Below are 20088 nucleotides of genomic sequence, written 5' to 3' on the forward strand. Positions count from 1 at the left end.
AGTTTTTGTATAAAGCGCATTGAATAAACTGCATTAACACAAAACAACTGAACTGATCTTTCAAGCGAGATGTAACTGCACCCATTTTAGCTCAAAGGGCATAAAAGTTTTATAGCAACAATGCAGATAACTGAGAAATCTCTCTTCTGCATTGGTAGACACAGCACTTTCAAACAGATTCCAGGACCCTGACCAAGTAGTTTTTAAATCAGATGTGAACACAACAGCAGGAAACCTAATGCCTTTTCAATAGTTTAACACAATGGGTAGGGTAAAACGAGGTATGCTCCTGTATTATATGGACAGAGCACTGGAACATGGCTTTGTAGCTCAAACAAGAAAAAAAAAGGAAGAGAAATTTCTGAACTGAGTAGGCTAAGGTGTTCAAGCGTTGTTTTACCCTTACTTCACTGAAATCTTCTCACATGCCTATTTTGCATTACATGGGACACAAAAGCAGTGCTTCTATTAGCATATATTTAAAAATTCATCCTCCTTTCTCTCAAAAGGTGCCCAAACCTTCCTAATATTATTCCTTAGGAAACAGTTTAACACCAAATTAAAACAAACCAAAGATGACAAGTTCGGTGAATATACTTGTTCAGCTTCAGTACAGAAACACATACCGGTTTAGGCCCATTTTCCTTTTATTAATAATATAAGGTTCTATAATCTCTTAACATTACAACTGAAAGTTTTACAGTTAATCTCACACTAAAGTGACAAACACTGTTTGGCTTTATTTGCAGAAAGTTGAATTACAACCTTGATAAACATACATTTCCAAGATTGAGAAATGACTTGTGTTTTCTGGATTTCAGTGCTCATGTATCCCTGCCTTTGAAGCTGGTTTCAGTTAATTAAAATTGATATGGAAGAACTATTTGGCCTGACCTCTGTTCACAGCTGTAAGGCAAAGATGACATCTCTAATGCAACCACTGTACTGTAAGTAAAGTCAAGAAGAGACAAGTTTTTCTTAGACTAAGATGCAGACCCTGTGGCAATTTTTAATGGATTTTCTTCTACGATATCCCCCTCAAAACTTTTAGAAAGCTCTCTCCAATAAATATACATTTAGTAGTCACGCTATACTCACTCTGCACTTTCTTTCTTCCAAGGGAACAGACACTGTGTAATAGAAAGTCATGACAATCTTAATTAAAACTGCTTGTAACTTACACATAGCCAAAACAGTCAACCAAACAAAAAAGTGTTATGCCAAGATACCCTTCTGATCTGCACAGATCAAGCTCCATCTCTGAACAGGCTGCAGCTAACGGAAACTAAGTCTTTATAAACAAAGAGAGGATGCAGAAAGAAAGGAGTAGTGGAAGACTACTAGTAGTAGAAGAGGGAAGATTTCTTTTAAACGGGCTCTCGAACTTGCATTACACTTCCCTGTTTTCATTAGAAATTTAAATGTGAAAGAATTGAAGACCCTCAGTAATACATGCATTTCAGCTGTGATTTCATTAAACTCAGACCAGTTTCTAAGATAGAAAAAATATTTAGGAAGACAACTATCAGGTGGCCATCAGAAAAAAAAGTGTCTGTTACAGTCATAGTTAATCTTTTCCTCAGAGCTATGCAGTGACATAGCTTTGGGACCCTTATAACCTGTTATTTCACCTTCCCGTAGGACAATTGATGTGCAGTAAAAATCTTTACTGCATTTTAAATCACTTCAGCAGCCAGTGGCTATTTAAGGGTTGGAAATAGCATAAAGAGGTTTTGCCTGTGTAACTTCAATAAAACAAGGGATGGGGAAGCCATAGTCAAAGTTAAGAGTCAGGGAGGAAGTTGTAGAGCAGTGTAGTACTTCAAGTCAAAATTTTAAGACAGGTATTACTGAGCTATATGGACTTGTTCTAATTATATTTGTGCTGTCATTCTACAAAAAGGCTTCACACACTTTCCTTCAAAATTGATTCTTCATAGTTAAACAAATACTTTCATTGAGGCACATAATAAAACACCCTTCATATTTACCAGCTCCTTGAAAGGTTTCTATTTGAGAGTGATACTAGTCATCTGCAAGAGTCCAGCTGTGGCCAAGTAGCCACCACTGTGCAGCACGTGAGATGAGGAATTCCCCTGCATAAACATGTACAGATTCACTTTGAGACACTTTGAGTACGTAACAATTAAGGAACACTTAACCACAGTGCGAAAAGTCAGTTTTCTAAAACAGACTACACCCATTGTTTTGGTTGCTGCTGAAATATGAACTCTATGGGCCAAGAACAAAAATACAAAAGACGAGATTGTGTTGAAATGTGAAACGGCATTAGAAATAAAGCTAGCCGCATTACAAACATCACACTAACATCCCATTTTATGACCTGCAGATCATAAAAAAATGTTTCCTTTAGTATGTTGACAGCATACATTTTAAAGTGATGTTTTGAATATTCATGGGCTTTTGATCATTTTAACTACAGAATTGAAATTAATCTTCAAACAAGTTCAAAGTTTTGTCTGATATGCAGTATTTTGAGCATTTTATACTCTTTTTGGTGTATTACCAAGATTGAGAGCTAATTAGTTAGTATCCTGAAATAGTTTAAAAATAAATATGCCATTTTATCTTCTTCTTCTTGTTAAGGGCAATACTAAAAAAAAAAGGTGTCCAAACTGACACTACAGAGCTGCGAAGCAGTTGGCTAGAGAGACCTTGTGTCCTCAAAGGATAGTCCTTATTTTTTTCTATCCTATGCAATCATATACATTAATTATCAAAAAGTTCAATAACTTGCTTTAAGAAAAGAACCCACCTTAAAAATGGATCATGAGTACTGACAAATACTTTTAGTTTGTTTTACTGATTAAGACTCAAGTTTCAATGTAAAAATGCTTACATACCGTAATGATCAAGAAAATATCTCATTTTCTTAGTTAAATGGACAATTATAGTTGTTGCTACTAGTGAAGTAGATAAATGATTCATCAAGGCCATAGGAAATTGTACAAAACTAAAAAGGGAAACCTCACTTTTAGGATGATAGTATGTTGTCCACTTAAGTTTTATTAAACGGTTGAGACTGTTTCAAAAGACAGTGCTGGGCAGTTTCACTTGAATAGCCAAAATTATTTTTTTACTGAAAAAGATATTTTGCATCTCTGCAAAACAAACAAAAACAGAAGCAAACCCATACACACTAGGACTGTAGTACAGATGAAAGCAAAGTTTTGTTACAAACCTGTTTTCAACATACAGTGAGAAATGTCCTTTGTACAAAACTTATAATGACTAACCCATGATTAATTTAAGATTATCCCAGCAATGCAAATACAACTCAGAACAGCTCAATTGTTTATGATTTTCCAATTGTATTAAGGTGGGAAACTACTGAGTTTTCAGAAGTTGTTTGACTTGCATTGTCTTTTTTGATCAAAATCTACATTTGTGCTTTAAGTTTTTGCTGGTTACAGGTCTGTTACATACCTAATCCTTCAGCACAGAGAAGTACTCCTTGGTGTAATCTCATCTGTCTCCTAGCAGCTTTCCTGTAGCAAGAGGCTGGGCTGAGCAGCTGCTTCTGTAGAAAACACTGTTGTCAGTCTTTGTTCTCCTTGCAGGGGATGCTTTAGTAAGAAACAGCTGGCTGTATCCAGCATTGAAAATACTGTCAGCTGTGTTGCCTAAACCAAACTTGGAAAACTAAATTTGCATTTCCTAGTTGGTAACATACTTTGTGCCCACCGGGTTTTTTAAGAGTTTAAGACCATTGTAAGTAAAAATCCATAAACACTAACAGTGATGTTTACACTTTATTGGGGGGAGGGGGTGGCAAAATCAATGTAAGATACTAGTTTTAAAGTTTAGGCTATGTTATATTTGATTACTGGGATATCAGTACAATGAAAGTGGCGGAATTTCAACAGTAATTTTGAAGAAGTTTTAGTACATCATATTGTGCAGGGTTTTATAAAAGATTCTTGTTTCCAAAGATGTTACTGGGGTCCACATATTCTTTAACAGATCTCAGCATTCCCAGGCCAACATCAGAGATGCTCTCCTTCATCCAGCGCTTCCGCAATTTGCCTACTGGAAAAACAAAAACAAAGTGTTTCAATATATGGCAGGATTCTAGGAGCCAATCAATCTTGTGACCATGAATGAATAAACACTGTGTGATAAATGCTTTTATTCAAAAATGAGAAATGTTTTGCTTTATTTGATTTATTGAGCCCACCAGACTATCAAGCTCATTAAGCTCAGCATACTCCCAGAGGAAGACTGTGTTCCACACTGTCTACTTTCTTTAGAAACTAAGAAATTTAGATTAAACTTAGGCTGAAATCACATGTTTATTAAAATAGCGACTTGGCAGTAAGTTTTGAAAAGCTACCAAACTAATCTTTTGAAGGAGGAAACCAAAGATGAGCTTACTAAAAAGAACCCCCACGCCTCTCAACTGCTTTAAAGTAAGAATGTTCTCAAAAATCAGAAACAACCTTAAAACAGCATTAGTTTAAATAATCAAAATTTATTTTCTGAAGAGAAGTCCTAAAGTCTAGTTTTCAGTCAACAGAATATCTTATTTTATTCCAAACACTTCTACACAGGCTGGTACTCGCACATGCTATCACACAAAAGCATACTTTCCATGTTAAAAATGTATATTCACAACACACAGCAATTATAAAGCAAAGCTGAAACACTAGCCGTTTAAGAACTCATTTCAGTAAATTCCCACAATAGTTCTGTTAAATGGCCAAGTGTTCATATACTAATTAACCAAGTCATCAACTCTGATTTAACAGATCATGCAAAATAAAGGCCATTCTTTCACTAAACACAGTATAGCATTTAGCTTGTCAGCCTAAACCACAATCCATTTGTCAGTATGATGTGATATAGTAAAGGTTTGAGAGGCAGATGCTTTAAGAATATCTGAAGCTAAATTCAAGCCATCTTTTGTGCCCTGTTCTCAGGGTAACCATCAAACTGTCATCAGAATAATAAATTACAGGGACACCTCTGGAGAGCAGAGTATATTTGTTTATACCTTAAGGAATGAGCTAGTTACAATGCCAACTGAAAAAGCAAATAACGTGAGAAAGAATGAAATTTGCAGTTTAGTAAGAAAACAACTATTACCAGCATACATGTCAAGAGCAAAGATCATAACTGAAGGACAAAAGCATTTTTTCATGCAATAGGAACTGTGGCTGTATTTTGCAGCTCAGCTCAGAAAATATCCCCATCTGTAGATAAACCATTGCTACAATTAGACTGACCAAGTTGATGCAGTTGAATTTTATCTGGGAATACTCTGATTCTAATACTACCAACACGCACGTACAAACAAGCAAAAAAAAACACCACACACATACATACACAAACAACCAGAGATGTATGGATGGGGTCTGACCATCACCTCAAGTCACTTACACTGGCTCATACACAGGCAGCTGAAGAACAGTCATTACGATTCTCAACTGTTATCTGTAATATAGTTTCAGTGAATGTGTCCTGTGGTTATGGATGTAATTGTCCTGAAAAGACTGCAAACAACTGCTCCAACAAGATGGAGCACATTAGAATCACAGCAGGATGCCCAACAGCTAGCATGCCTGCCTCTTTTACACCTCCAGTAATAATGCAATTCCACAAGGAACTGAACTACTGTCTGAGCAGCACCAAACAGTCGTTGCATATTTAATGAAGTCGCTCACCAAGTGCTGGAAAACAGAAGGTGCTTGGAGTGCATCATTAGTTCTGTCAAAGTGATAATTTACACATCTATCTTGTCAAATTTTCTATGGTTTATACTTTTGCAATAATAAATCTAACATACATTTGGTTAGTGAACTGGAAAGAAAAAAAGCTGTACTACAGTTACCAGTGGTCCTTCACAAACATGTTCAATGAGAAGATTTTAACCCCTTGATAACAGCAGGTTGAGCCCCTGCTTCTAATATTCTTGCCACTAAGATATATGTGGATTTTTCAGCTACTCCAAGTTCTTGTACCAGAATTAAAAAATAAGCTGAAGTAATTTTGCTTTTCAAATTCTATGTAATTGGATGGACCTGCTTAGAAAACAGACTGAATGAAAGAAAAGATTTGTGCAGATGACAGTACTATGAAGAAAAACAACACAGCTTGTTTCACTTCAAGTTAGTTCTGCCTTTTGAGTATTCTTTTCCTCCTCCACAGAAGGATACAGTTAAGTTCAAGGATGAGAAAGGAAAAGAAAACACCCTAACAGTAAAAGATGTTACCATGAATGTAAAGTAATTCCAAGAAGCAAAATTGCTTAACTCCACTCTGAGCCTTGCCAGAGAATGGCTTTGGGCTCAAGGAAGATGCAACCTCCCCAATAATAAAAGGTCTCAGTTAAGCCTGATTTTTCCATGGACTAGATAAAACCTTTCAGTTTCTACCTACAGAAAGTAGACCATTTAGTTTTAAGGCCTGGATGATGCCATGTATCTAGAACTGACAGGAGACAAAATGCACCTGATTTTATATGCTACATCACAATGGAATTAATAAGGTTCTCAAATCAGCATAACATTGTCCAGGCTCTGTAAATTGAGCATACAAGTTACTCTGCTATATACACCATCATACACACAATATTTGTTGAACCAACTGGCAACATATAGAGTCTTACATACTTTCATCTTCTTCTTCTGAAGACACCTAATTTGGCATCTTAATTATCCAAAATGAATTATGACATAGTTAATTTTCAAGTCTTAAACCTAGCAAGTACTCTATTCCTGAGGTGTGCTATGCAGTCAGCCACCCCATAAAACATTAATTGCTAGGAAGCCAGAAAGTTTGTTAAGCAGGCAACAGGACTGAGACAAGCCAAATTCAACGTAAAGCCTAGCCTGTATTACATAGAGTGCAAACACCCTAGCATGACAAAGAATCCACTTCAAACAAATCAAGTACCTCGGACCAGAAAGCCAACAAGTTTGTTCAGTAGCAACTCGAAAAAGACAGTCCAAGACCTATTTTTGCAGTTAATTTTCAGGTTTTATTATCGTTATAGTCCATGTATGAAACAAACATGTAATCTGAAAAAAATTAACTCTGGTCCAGCCCATAGCTGGTTTTATTAGAAAAGTTGTTCATGCTTTTAGGGAATAACATGCACCTTGGTGAAGTGAAGCCACATACTACTCCTGTAGAAACACTAACATTAAACTCTCTGCCAAAAATGACAGTTTCCTATGTGCATGACTTTTCAAATAGATGGACATCTATTAGATGGACATCGCATACCTGCTGGCCACAAAGGAAGCTAAAATGGGAGAAAAGCTCTACTGGCTCATAAAGGCTATGCTTGCTTGTCTTTGAAGATGCATCTGGATGGCTGCAAAAAATCTGGCTATGAGTGGAGCTAGCAAACAGCAGGCAGCAATTGGTTTTCTCACTTTAGGAAAATCAAGTACATGAACACACAAATGGGCTTGTAAGGGAAGTTTTAGTGTAGCTGACGGATCCCAGGAATAACTCTACCCCTAGTCCAGATGAAATTTATAGCAGTGTGTGGTCCCAGGGGAAATAGGCTCTAGGGCCATGTGCGGTGCCACTAGGCTTCCTCTGCTCCAGTCCTTCCAACTTAAAGAGGCTGTTATTGGAGAACAATAGCTCTGCAGAAGGAGAAACAGTAGCATAGGTCATAAAAAGGACGAGGCTCTTCCAGCTGTTGAATGCTCTTCCTGAAGCTGGTTGTCTCTATGGGAAGCATCTTTCCTCTCCTAGAAGTTGCTTAACAGGTTATTACTCTTCCAGAGAGCGCTCTGGAAGAGAGCTGAGAAAGGTCAGTGCATTAATCTAATACTTCAGTAGAAATGGAGTACATTGCACCAGCATATCTGGAGTCTACTACATAATTAACACTTCCCATTACTGTCCAACATCTGGCACACTTTTACTTGATGCCTGAACAACTCAAGTTCTTTCAAGTTCTGTGCTGAAGAATCAGAAAGTCCTCTGTGTTTATTTGGTGAAAAGGGGCATTGAAGATAACAATAATATTTAGACTTTCTACAGACTAAGGAAGAAAATACGACTGAGTGATTATACTATTTCACATGATAGGGTTACTTCAGGTCTGACAATTGTCAGAGTTTAAGCTTCTCATTCTAATTAAAAAGTAAGCTCTTAATTTATAAAATAACAGTATGGTCAGTCTCCAGAGCTTAACTTAAAGCTTAGAGGATATTTTTCATGTGTAAAGAAAAGAAGACTCTGTCCAATTCCACCCTCCTGCCCCTCAAGGAAATTTTATAATTGCAGAGTTTGTAGTTTGTGTGGGTTACTGTGCTATACGGCTTAAGCCATGGCCTCTTAATGATACCAAAGAATTGTAATGTCAAAGATGCAACTGAAGGCACATCAGTTTTACCGCTTTTTTTTTCCGCCTAAGTTTTTCTTCATAAACTGCCAGGAAATTGATACTATACCTAAACCTGTGGAGCCTGAGCTATATTAACCTCTATTCTAGTCAATCTGTCTAGAAAGTGGAAGAAAATTAGTTCTATTATGTTAAGTATCTAAATGGAGTCATTTTGCTCAAACCCACAAACTGATAATTGTTTCCTTAAGTAACCAGTTGTTAGTTAGAACATTCCCCGCAATGGAAACAATCTATTTTTATTTTTACAGAAGTGCTTAGATTGGTAATACAGAAGGAATCAAGCCCAAATCCAGCCAGCTCCCTTCAGATGGCATACTCCAAAGCAAATACTATATATATATATATATAAAAATATAATCTAAAATATTTATAAACCAGTCCTACCTAGTTATTATTTCCTCAACACGTTATTTTATCTATACAGAAAAGCATACATTTTATTAAAACAGGGATTCAAGAATGCAAGGAGTGACATCATATGGGCAGTCTTAGGACTTGCTATTAGAAAAATTGTTTACCTAAACTTAAACTTGTATCTACATTAAGTTGTCATTTCTAATGCTGCATTGAAAATGCTGAGTTTCTAGGTGCTAACTGACTCTAGCAACCTGTACATACAGGACTTTCAAGTCTAAGGACACTCATTGGCCAGAAAAACGAAAGGATTAAAGCTGTGTTCAAAGACATACATAATCACTTCCTAAATGCAGGACATAGTAAAGGCAAGGTGAAAACCGTGGTCAAGACTGTAAAAACTTATGTAGGAAAAGAAAATAAGAAATGCTACAACTTGTACATCTACTACCTTTCAAAAACGTTTTAGTTAATCGCATATTATGCCATAGCATTGGCTAAAGGAGACAAAGAAAGCATAAGAAACCACTTCAAAGTCACACATTAAAAACTCCTTCAAAACCTGTAAAAAAACTTTTCATCAGTTTGTTCACAAAAAAATAGCGAGAAACAGACCTACAACATTTAGACAAGACTGCCGGGATCATGAAAAATCTGATAACCTGCTCTACAAGGAATCAATTCCTGATGCACTGGAGTATGGCTAAGTTCCCCCAGCATAAGAAATGCTTGCTTGGTCAGCTACGTATTTTGGGTGCGTTTTTATAGCAACACATGTGCCTTAGATTGTTCATAAATGCAAGTTCTGTACATTACATAATCCAGAAACACTAAGTGGGAAAAAACAATTCTGACATTTACTGATTAGATGTAAATATTTGAAAGTCAAGAGTGAGAAAGTTCAAAAAAGAAACAATAATTTGATTAAAAGAAAAAGGTCATTTTTAAATTGCAGCATAATAGAAATGATATTCAGATATTATCCAGAAGTCTGGATTCTCCACCCCAAAATACAAGTTATTGTTATATTGAAAAGGCAAGTTCATTACACTAATGTGTATGTCTGGCTTTGCTACAGTGACTTGTGTCCATGAGATGCTTGCTTTAACAGGCTGGTATGGATACACTTCTGCAATTTCTTTACAGGAATGTTCTTCCACTAACGTATTGCAAGGTGTGATCTAAGTGTAATCCATTAACAAATAGCAGTTATGCTTCTTTTAAGTTTTAAACCTCAAAAGCTGTCATGGAGGGGATCAGGAAATACTCTCACAGCATTGCTAACTGAGTCCTGCCTAGAAGTTAGGATATTTTTCATTAGCTTGGGGGAGGAGGGGAAGAGAAGAGATATTGGGATTAACTTTCTGAAGTTAATCCTTATAAAATTAAGAGCATTGCTATTTTAGTTTTCATTACACAACAGCTACTACGGGTATCCTGCAGTTAGTACTTTTCCAGATGTAAAGTAATTTAGAGCTTTACACATCTCAAGCTGTCATATATGACCACTTCTTCACTCAGAGTGGATGAAGATTGACTTAAGCAGGCTTTGTATTTCCTATAGCCTCAAGTCCCAGACTACATCTGTTTTCTTTGATACACAAAACCAGAGTTAAAATAGCTCCATTTATCACAGCATGATTGTAGGCAGACAAACCAGCCTGTCTGTTTCCAGATAGTGAAAACAACTGTTATTAATCACAATTACAAGACAAATACTAAAAGAAATTGCACCAGTATTTTCTTTTACCCCACACAATAGACTGGTCTTAGCAGTGCTAGGAATGACAAAGCCTGAAGGTCGGTAAATAAAACTGATACTATTAGGCTAATTCTCAGCAGCACATCTACTAAGAACAGGGTGAAAAATGGATCTTGTGTATCATACACAATCACGCACTGCCAGACAAAGACACTTAAAGCAGAAAATATTTATCAAGAATTAGGCGGTCATGTATCCAACATGAGTACGAGAAGTCTGATAGAAACCAAATTTCCTGAATCCGTGGAGCCAAAAAGTAAGTATGTAAGTGTGTGAAAATGCTACAGAAGTAGTTTGTTGTTGTTGTTGCTTGACATGCTGTAAACAAGATTTTGTACGGTGAGGGCAAATACATCCAATCGTGACAACCTACAGCTGTATCTAAGTTAATGGATGAAATGCTAGTCACAGTAAATCATGGCTGCCACAGCAGGACAGAGCACACTAGTAGATCAAGAGGGCAATTCCACATCCATGTGTGAGAACTGACCAGTCCACCATAATACAGTAAAAAAAAAAATCAGAGGACAATAAAAGCATATTAGAAAAATATTGAAACCATTTCCACTCAAGTTATTACTTATCTACATGTCTTCCAATATCCTGATATTGCTGAAGCAGAGACAATTCCAGTTTCTATCACAAAAATGTATGCCTGAACACAGCCCTAGATTTAAGTTTCAAGCCCAGGAATTCACCAACGTGTTTTAAAACATTGCTTCTACTCTTCAGGTTTCCACTCCATATAGAGCTTTCTTAGAACTACAAAATTTTGATTTAATTTTACACCACTAGAACTCTTCCCTCTTTGCTCTTACTTCTGTGGTCAGGCAAGACCCCAAGACAGTTGAGAGAGAAGGAATGTATTTTAAGCTAAACAGTTTAAAGAAGTTAGCTACACAAATCAAACCAAATTCAAAAAAATCTTCCTGACATTTGAGTTTATATCATTATATAGGGCACATGCAAACAAAATTATTAGGCTACCTGAATATGTGGAAGAAGCCTATTTAAATTATCAGGGTAACACTTATACACGACGTTGGTTCTTAACATTACTATTAAAGCGCAAAAATAGTTTGCGAAGAGACTAGTAACTCATGACAAATTGTTTCCAAACCACAAGAGAAGAAACCAAATAATCACAAGTTAGCAGACAGGAAGACAGTACTGTCAATACTTGCATAACATCGATTATGCAACAGATGGTAACCTACAACATAGCCCAATTAAAGTCTCCAACTCTTTTAGGCAGATACTTTTACTAAATGCTCTGGAAATAGGGCTAACAGTGTTCACCTAGCCACAGGGGACATTAAATTGCTTCTCTTAGAATTATGAAACTGGTATTCTAGTCTACACAAGTGAATGTGCCTTTGTTTGCACGAGGTTTAGTGGAAGCTTATGACTACCTTTTCAGGTTCTCAGACAGCCTGTAGACTTCCTACCAAAGGCTGGCATTCATAAACATATCACATTGTGTGACTGGACATCAAGCAAACTGGGTGTATTGACATTTCCCCTAAAAGTCTGTTAAAGGAATGGGAAGTTCCTTGAAAGACTTACAAAATATTTTTCCAGTAATTTCAATTCATGTCTGTGAAATATTTTTCAAAATTCTATTGAAAAGTATTTGATGTACTCGTGAATATTTAGCAGTATAAAAAAAATTAACATTAGACTGAGAACAAGAACAATACCTCCATGGTGATGTGACAAACTTCCTCCATTGGCAAGTATTTCTTCTCTAGCAGCCCTCTAGATGTGAAAGATAAGGTATTAACATTAAATGCACAAGACGTTTGGTTTATTGAAATGCTTGCTATGGTACTCATTTGAACAGGTATATGAAAAAATTCAGAAACAATTAGGGTACACGGTAAAGGTGAACACTTTAGTTCAAGTCTACATATATTAATATAAGTGGGGATTTTCAAAACAAACATTACTAAAACCAAGACATTTCAAAGCACATCTGTTACAATAAAGCTATTTTTCCAGAATGGAATATTCTGGATCACTTTCCCCTTTCCAAAAATCAAAATAATCTAGTGGGCTGGGGAGCTCATCCAGAAGATGGGTAAGTGCCTACTGAAAAGAAACCTAAAAAAAAGAAAAGTTTGAAAACAAAAATCCCCAGAGTGACCGAAGTTCTTTATTCAGGCTGGAGTTTAGACCAAGATTTTCAAGATTCTGAGTGAGGTACTTCACAACTGACTACTCTTCTGCGTGTAAAGTTTTTGGCAGAAAGCAAAATTTAAATTTTTATGTTGATGAAGAAATATTCGAACACTTTCAAGCTAAAACACTCACCTTGCAGTCTTTCTACTACTTGGTGCACTGTTGAGGTGTGCCTCTTTTCCTAGCTAATGATCAAAGCTTTATTAACAGACTTTTGTGATCTTTCATGCAAAATTCAGTTAGCTTGGCCAATGGGTCTGGCATATGCTAGGGAACATCAGCTTCAACCCTCCCCCTTAACTGTTGTTCTTGTATACATTACCTCAATTTCTTCATAGACATGAATAGGATCACTAATTCCTCTGTAGTTAAAGGCGAAGTAGAAGTAGACACATGCACCCGCATCATAAGTTTGTGTGACCCTGTTGAAGAGAACTGCATTACAAACAGAGCTTTATTGTATTAATCCAGCCACTATGTCATACTACACAATCCATAATGTTACTCATTTGATTTTAAAAGGTAGCTTTTTTTGTTTGTTTGTTTTAAGAGTTTTGTTTCCTTTTTGCTCCTACCTCATAGGACCGAATCCAAATCAAGGCTATCACTTTCAAAGAGCTGAAGCTCTTAAATTAATCTTGTTTTGCTTGTAGGCACCAGATAGTAAAGTATAAGTGTCAAGACTAATAAAGTGCCACTATTCCCTTTAAATAAGTACTCATATGTAACCTACTTGTAGGTTAAAGAGAAAGGTCAGGATCACTAGTGTTTGTACTATCACTAATAGATGCACTTTAAAATATCTACTAAGTAGCAAGTTTAACAACTTCTGTAGTTCCGTTACTAATAAAAGATCCAGAAAAGTGAATATTTAAGTTGTTGAATAGCTTACCTGCAGGTGGAAAAGGGAGCAAACTGAACACCCTTTTCTTTGCATTCTCTTACTATCCTTTCCTTTACGTTCCTACAGAGGTCTAAAACTCTGTAACAGAAAACACATTAAAATATAAAATCTTAATACGTGATTTTATACCACTTCCTAAAGAAAAATGTAACTTCAACATTGGTAAACCTAATACCTTTTAAAAAAAAACTAACAAAAAGAAAACCACCTTCTAAAACTAGTTTTAACCACTTCATATTTTATTCTAAGAATAAAACAATCCTCCATCAAGACTTCACCAGCATACCATTCCTGAATAGCAAATCTACCCTGAAGTACAGCAAGGAATGAAAGCTCTTTTCCATAAGGAATAGAAGGCAAAAGAGTTCATAAGGAAATACAGGTTGCCCACTTCTGTCTTTATTTTCTCAGCAAAACAGCCTCAAATGTAGCTCACAAACACAACTCATAGTAGAAAGCTTGTGAGGTCTAAGACCTTGTATACTCGGCTAACACCATAGCTTTGATATGTTGCAAGGCAAGAACTGGAGACTCCAGCTATACTCTGCCAGCTTGAAACATTATAATATTAATATGGTAACGAGCTATTAAAGCTTGTCATAAGCCATATTTATTTTGCTTTTAGTGATTTGTCTTTCCCTCCCCACCTCAGCAGACCTGTCAGGTACACTCAAAGCACTAGAACAATTTAAAGAAAGCATTTTTCAAATTGCTATTTCTTTAGTTATGTATTCTCCCACAAAGGTCTGCAGTACTATCCATCCTATGCAGTTCAGATTTTTAGACATTTAATGCAGATTTAAAACTACTTTTCCGGCTGACAGGAGTAACATATACGAGAAATTTATCCATTTAGTGGATGAGCAAGTAAAGCTAAATATTTTATTCAAATATCTTCAACCAGTCAGGCAGAGTAACTGATTGATTTGTGGAAAACTGCATAGCTCTTATGAGTCAAAGTAGAAAAAAGTTTTGAAAGCAATTGCTGTGGTAAGCACAACTTCAGAAAAATATTTTAAATTCTTACATAAAAACTCATTCTCTCAGGTAAAACCAAAATAAACTGGTAACTAACCAGTTAACATACATCAAGATCTATAAAGCTAAACAAAAATAAACAGCAATTTTGCTTTAAAAATCACCCTCTTCAAATCTTTCCCACCCACTGGCTTACCAGCTTACATCACACTTTCCATAAATTCCACTTTGCATCAAAAAATGTCAAGCTTAATTTAAAATCAGTTCAGATCCTGCTTTAAGAGGTTTCTGGCTTACCAAATGGACAGAAGCATCCAAAATCATTTTGTATGTTAAACTGTGCTATGGTCAAGAGTTTCTCAGCTACAGGTAACAGATGAAGTAACTTTTGCTCAGGATTAAGATATTTATACCAAGCTTATCTTTTTATTTCTTTCATTTCCCTGCATTATTGGGTGGAAAAACAACTTTTAAACATACTTAAATATTTTTGTGAGCTTCACTACAAACTTTTCTGCTTGAAATACACTGCTGATCCCATACATGCGGCTGCTTACCCCACAATACTGCTATTGAAGCCATTACCCAACTTACAAAGCTGGGCAATTTCAAGTGCTGGATTTGTTACAGTAAGTTAACCTAAACAAAAATATTACTGAATGCTTGCCTACATCGCATTTAGAAAACTGAGACATAATTTACCAACAGCTTTAGCAAGAGCACAGCTGCAAGATTTGAGGCACATCAGGGAGCCTCCAATACACATAAGGCCTAAATTAAATTAAGTTTCCTCATGAGCAAGCATGAGTTAGGAATAATTTGAATGAAATCAGGTACAAGGTTTTAAGCAACTCTGAAGAATAGTCAGTTTACCTATCCCAAGGAACAGATGTCTCAAATGATTCTCCTATTACATAGTAATCCAGGCCCAGGTCCTAATAAATACAGAAAGGAAATTATCAGTAACATTCAGCACCAACATCTGGAATTCCAGTGTAGGCTACACAGCTAGCAGTTGAGCAACTTGAGATAGACTTGAATGAGAAAGACACAGAAAGTCAATTTAGCAAAAACAGCCATCTGTCCTAGTGACATTAGTTTATAGTTATGGATGTAGGGCAGATCTTCCAAGACACAGACGACAAACATTTTGATGTCATGGCTATAAGAAGACAGCTTGCCAGAGTGTCAGTACACTTGCACTAATCAAATATTTGCGCCACCATCATCAATCCAAGAGCTGCACTGTTCTAACCAGCAACATAATTAAATTTCAAATAAATATTTTCTATTAAGTTCTACATATGAAAAAAAAGGACAAGAAATAGTCTGCCCATTTTACCTACAGCCTGCTGAAATAAAAAGAAATCAAGTGATTTGTACCAAATACAAGCCAACTAAAATATAGCACTCAGGATGTATATAATATTCTGAAAAAATCTCTTAAATCCACTAAGACTGAAGTTAATAAAAACAGCTGCATCATTTCAGACAAAAATCCATTTGTCCTGGAATTCTGATTCAAACCATGGCCATAAGTGGATGTCCATAGAGAAAGAGCTGAGTGTATGTGCGTATTTTGAGTACTCTCCCAGGCTCAGATTACTTTCAACCTGTAGATTTTTAAGTCTGATCTGGTTTATTTAGCAGCTGCCAGTAGATCCTCCTTCAAACTTGTTTTTTTTTTTTTCTCTAACCTGTATTGGTAACTATTTTCTTAAGTGTTCAAATTAATGTTTTTAAGGTATTTTGCAGACAAAATTCTATGAGATGGAAAAGGTACAATCCTCTGGTGACAAGCTTAAGAGATCATTCAAGGCAACCTACATACAGAATTCAGAGAGGATCTTCAAAAAGACATGTTTGGGTGGTGGCTTTTTTTTTTATTAATTAATATAAATTTCAGCAGGAAGGCAAGAGGTGACCTACCCGAATGTAAGCAATGACAAATGTCAGCATATATCCTCTCTGTCCGTTATCTTCCCCAGCTGCCAAGCCACTGCAAGTAAAGAATTTAATTAAACTTTCCAGCAGAGTATTCACAGGTTTCCAAAAATAATTAGAAAAATCTATACTTTGATTATCAAAAATATGTGCAAGTTTAGCTGTTTCTAAGTTGTGTTACAATTGCCACTGGTAATAGCATCTCTGTAAATAAAAGTCACATTTTCCACACTTTGAGATGTTCATAAAGAAGAAAGTTGGGCAGAACAAGAAACAAATCAGGGAAAGAAGTCAATTCTCATAGGAATAACTTTGTAGTGTAGTCATTCATAAGGCGACATCCTTCAGACTATTCCTTTCTACCAGCTCAGCTAAGATGTCAAGACTAAGATGAGGCCTTCAAACTTCACAAAAGAACAAAGGAAACAGAATTAGACATAGTACATCCCAGATGTTCCTGTAAATGAACATTTGTTCAAATTATGTTTCTAAGTGCATGTTGGATTTGCACACTTGTGTTCTTACAGGTCATAATAGCAAGACTACTGGCTTAAGATCCCAAAAGTTTACGTGATGAGTGGATGAAAAGGACAGAGCCCTAAAAAGAAAAAGAAAGCCCTATTTTCACTAACCTAACAAATTAAGAGCATTAATAAAGTCTTTTTTGCTTGCTTTTAAGTACTGGGTTTTTAGAACAAGAAAGGGCAGTGTATCTATAATGTGTCTTCCCAGAAGTTCCTATAAATCTGATGTGTGTGGGGAAAATCAGACAACTTTAAGAAGGATAAAATGTATGCCTTTTAGACACAAAACTAGAAGGTTAAACCATTAAACAACTAATAGCCTGAAATGATGTAGCACAGACAGCATCCTCTAACAAGCCTTTAACAGACAAATTTCCTTCCCTTACCAGTACTTTCACTGTCTTGAATTACCCAAATACAAAAGAACCCGTAGTTGAAGCCTCTTCTTGCACACAACATTAAAATTGAAGTACCCTTTAAGATGAAGGGCAATGTTTTGTCTTTGAAAGGTAGCAAGCTGCTCACATGAATTTCCATTTTTATAAAACGGAAAATTCAAAACACAAATTTCAGAAATCATAGCCTTGAAATGGATGAGACATTTTTGAGTAGCTGAGACTAATACAAGCAATAACTTTCTTAAAAAGAAAATAGTACGTTCTTGATATATCACACTTTAATGATAGTTTTCATCACTGTTGTAATCAAAGCAGATAAACAGAAACTCAGCCTACTGCTACAGTAAAGTATTTTCTGTTCCTTTGTAAGAACAGAAAATAGCCTGTAGGACAGAGAAAATCAGCACATTCCTGTAACTACATGAATGCCTCTTTTAAACAAGCTTTGTGTATTCATTTGCTCACATCAGTCCTGCAAAGACTTAATATAAGTCCTAATACCCTTATGATTTTGTCTTTCCATCCTCCATTTTAAAATATATAATCTAGTATTGCAAAGCATACAGCTTCCAGGCCCGTAAGCAATTACAAGGGCTAGTTTCCATTCTAACAACACCAATTCTGTATTTAGTCAAATACTCATTTTGATGTAGTATATAGACAGCTGAAGTTTTTCTTTAAAGCTACCTATTAAGAATTAACACAAGACTTATTTATCAAAGGGAACACTCAGTACCTCATCAATTATTCCCACTTCAAACTAGTAAATTGAGAACAGATCTATGCAGTAATTGCAACAAAAATGGTAACCTTGTTTTCTCCTGGACAGTTAACTCTCAGTTTCATATGAAAAAAAATTCTTTGAAAAGCATACCCAAACTTGGTGGCAATGTCATAGACTTGTTTTTCATGCTGAAGAACCTTCTCTCTGTCACCCTCAAAGAGCAAGGTAGCTACGCACAATATGTTGGGATCGAATCCTTTAAACTGCAAAGAGAAAATCATTGCATTGTGTCATAGCTTATGTGGTAGAATGCAAGCAACAAGTTTTTGCTTTTCAAATACACAGCATACCCTCTGGTTAGTAAATGCTGTTGTAACTATGAGGAAAGATTAGGGAAAAACATCTTTCAAAAAATTACCCCAAAAGTAAGCAAGTTTTTTCTTGACAGGACATTTACAAGCCCACTGAAGTAACAGAGTTGATCTGTCACATTTTTTTCCTCATGGCAAAAAAAAAAAAGCAAGATAGACAACAGCTGTATCTACTCCTGAAGACAGAACAGCTCATAAATGATTTGAGCAATAAGGAGACATTTATATTCTATGAACTATTCCTTTATTAAAGCATGCGGATGACCATGACAACAATAAATGTCACTGCTCTCAAAACAGTTTTATTAGCAGTGTGCCACAGAAAATCTCTAAGCTTGGGAAGTGCTATGGAGTGAAAATAACCTTTAAACTTGTGGCAGGGAGCATAGCCCATTTGAAACGAGAAAAAAAAATGTTTAACAGTAATGTAGTCAGGGAGCCTATATGGCTTTCTTTCAGGAATAAGAGTTGAAGAGGTAAGATCCATATCTGGAGGTGACGCCAGTTAAAAACATCCAAGTTAGAATTTCTGAAAAGGATCCTACCACCCCAGAAAAACACTGTGAACACTAATATGAAACAATACATCTTCCTAGGCAAAGAATCTGTCTCATTCATTAGTCCTACAAAGCCAGCACAGCTAACATAAGTAGAAAGAAATACTGTTATTACAGTGATAAACTCCAATCACAGGAACAGAAGTCTACTAAGATGCCATTCACTGCCCCTTCTCATTCTAGAACTGTTTGTATTTCATCTAGTGTGAATTTTTCCTTCTGTTCTGCTGTCTTGACTGTAATGCTCAGGAAGCACCTTACAATTCTCTTGAAGAGGCACCAGAGGAACTAGCTACAGCGTGAACTGGTAAACACAAACAATACCTAAAGCATTTGTGAATCAGTGAACAGTCCCAAGCTATATGAAGGAATAAACTGGGAAGACTGTCCCTGTTCTTGTAAGTGGTATCTGTTAAACAACTCTTCCATTCAACAAAAAGAACAGAGCGTTAGTCTAATGTGTTCTGTATTCTGATGTTTACTTTAAAGCTTAAATTAAAGTACTAGAGCCAATGTAATCAATGGTATATTCAAGCAAGAAACCAAGACACATGACAGTCTTCATATGGCAAGAGATCTCAGAGCTTGCCACTATCCATAATGAGTCACAATATGAATTAGGGGGAGCAATTCATAGATGAAGTAAATACGTGCTAATTTGAGTACCTTGGTCCCAGTACACCTGCTGTATCAATCTCACAGTCATTAAAAATGCTTTCTCTACTGCCAGCTGGAAGTATCACTGTGCTGCATAGTACTATATAATACTGTACCCAACTGGGAGCATCTCGAAGTGCCAGTTGCTTACACACATCAGGAGACTGAGCCCTAGCATAAGTGCTCCAGATGTGTCACCAGCTTGGAGCCTGTGTCAGTGTTACATAGCATTTCTCTCATTTCTTGAAATGTTCCTCTTGCAGAGCTGGAAGGACTGGAACTGCAGTGGACTGCAAGCTCAGTAAATTGGTTCCAGTCTTGCTCTGTCACTGCCTTACTGTTAGC

General features: G+C 36.2%; 1 protein-coding gene across 3 annotated transcripts in view; it reads right to left on the reverse strand.

Moving 5' to 3' along the window:
* Positions 1–629: 629 nt before the first annotated feature.
* Positions 630–20088, reverse strand: part of AGPS (alkylglycerone phosphate synthase) — an 83799-nt gene continuing 64340 nt past the window's right edge. For all 3 annotated transcript variants that reach the window (XM_080599499.1, XM_080599498.1, XM_080599500.1), the window contains 7 exons: positions 18309–18421; positions 16498–16567; positions 15442–15503; positions 13579–13668; positions 13009–13108; positions 12206–12263; positions 630–4050 (listed from right to left, as the gene is read on the reverse strand). In XM_080599499.1, coding sequence (XP_080455625.1) covers positions 3929–4050; positions 12206–12263; positions 13009–13108; positions 13579–13668; positions 15442–15503; positions 16498–16567; positions 18309–18421 — 615 coding nt within the window. In that variant the 3' untranslated portion in view covers positions 630–3928. The remainder of the gene's footprint in view (positions 4051–12205; positions 12264–13008; positions 13109–13578; positions 13669–15441; positions 15504–16497; positions 16568–18308; positions 18422–20088) is intronic.

Source organism: Anser brachyrhynchus (assembly GCF_964034855.1).
Source record: "Anser brachyrhynchus genome assembly, chromosome: 7".
Classification (NCBI taxonomy): Eukaryota; Metazoa; Chordata; class Aves; order Anseriformes; family Anatidae; genus Anser; species Anser brachyrhynchus.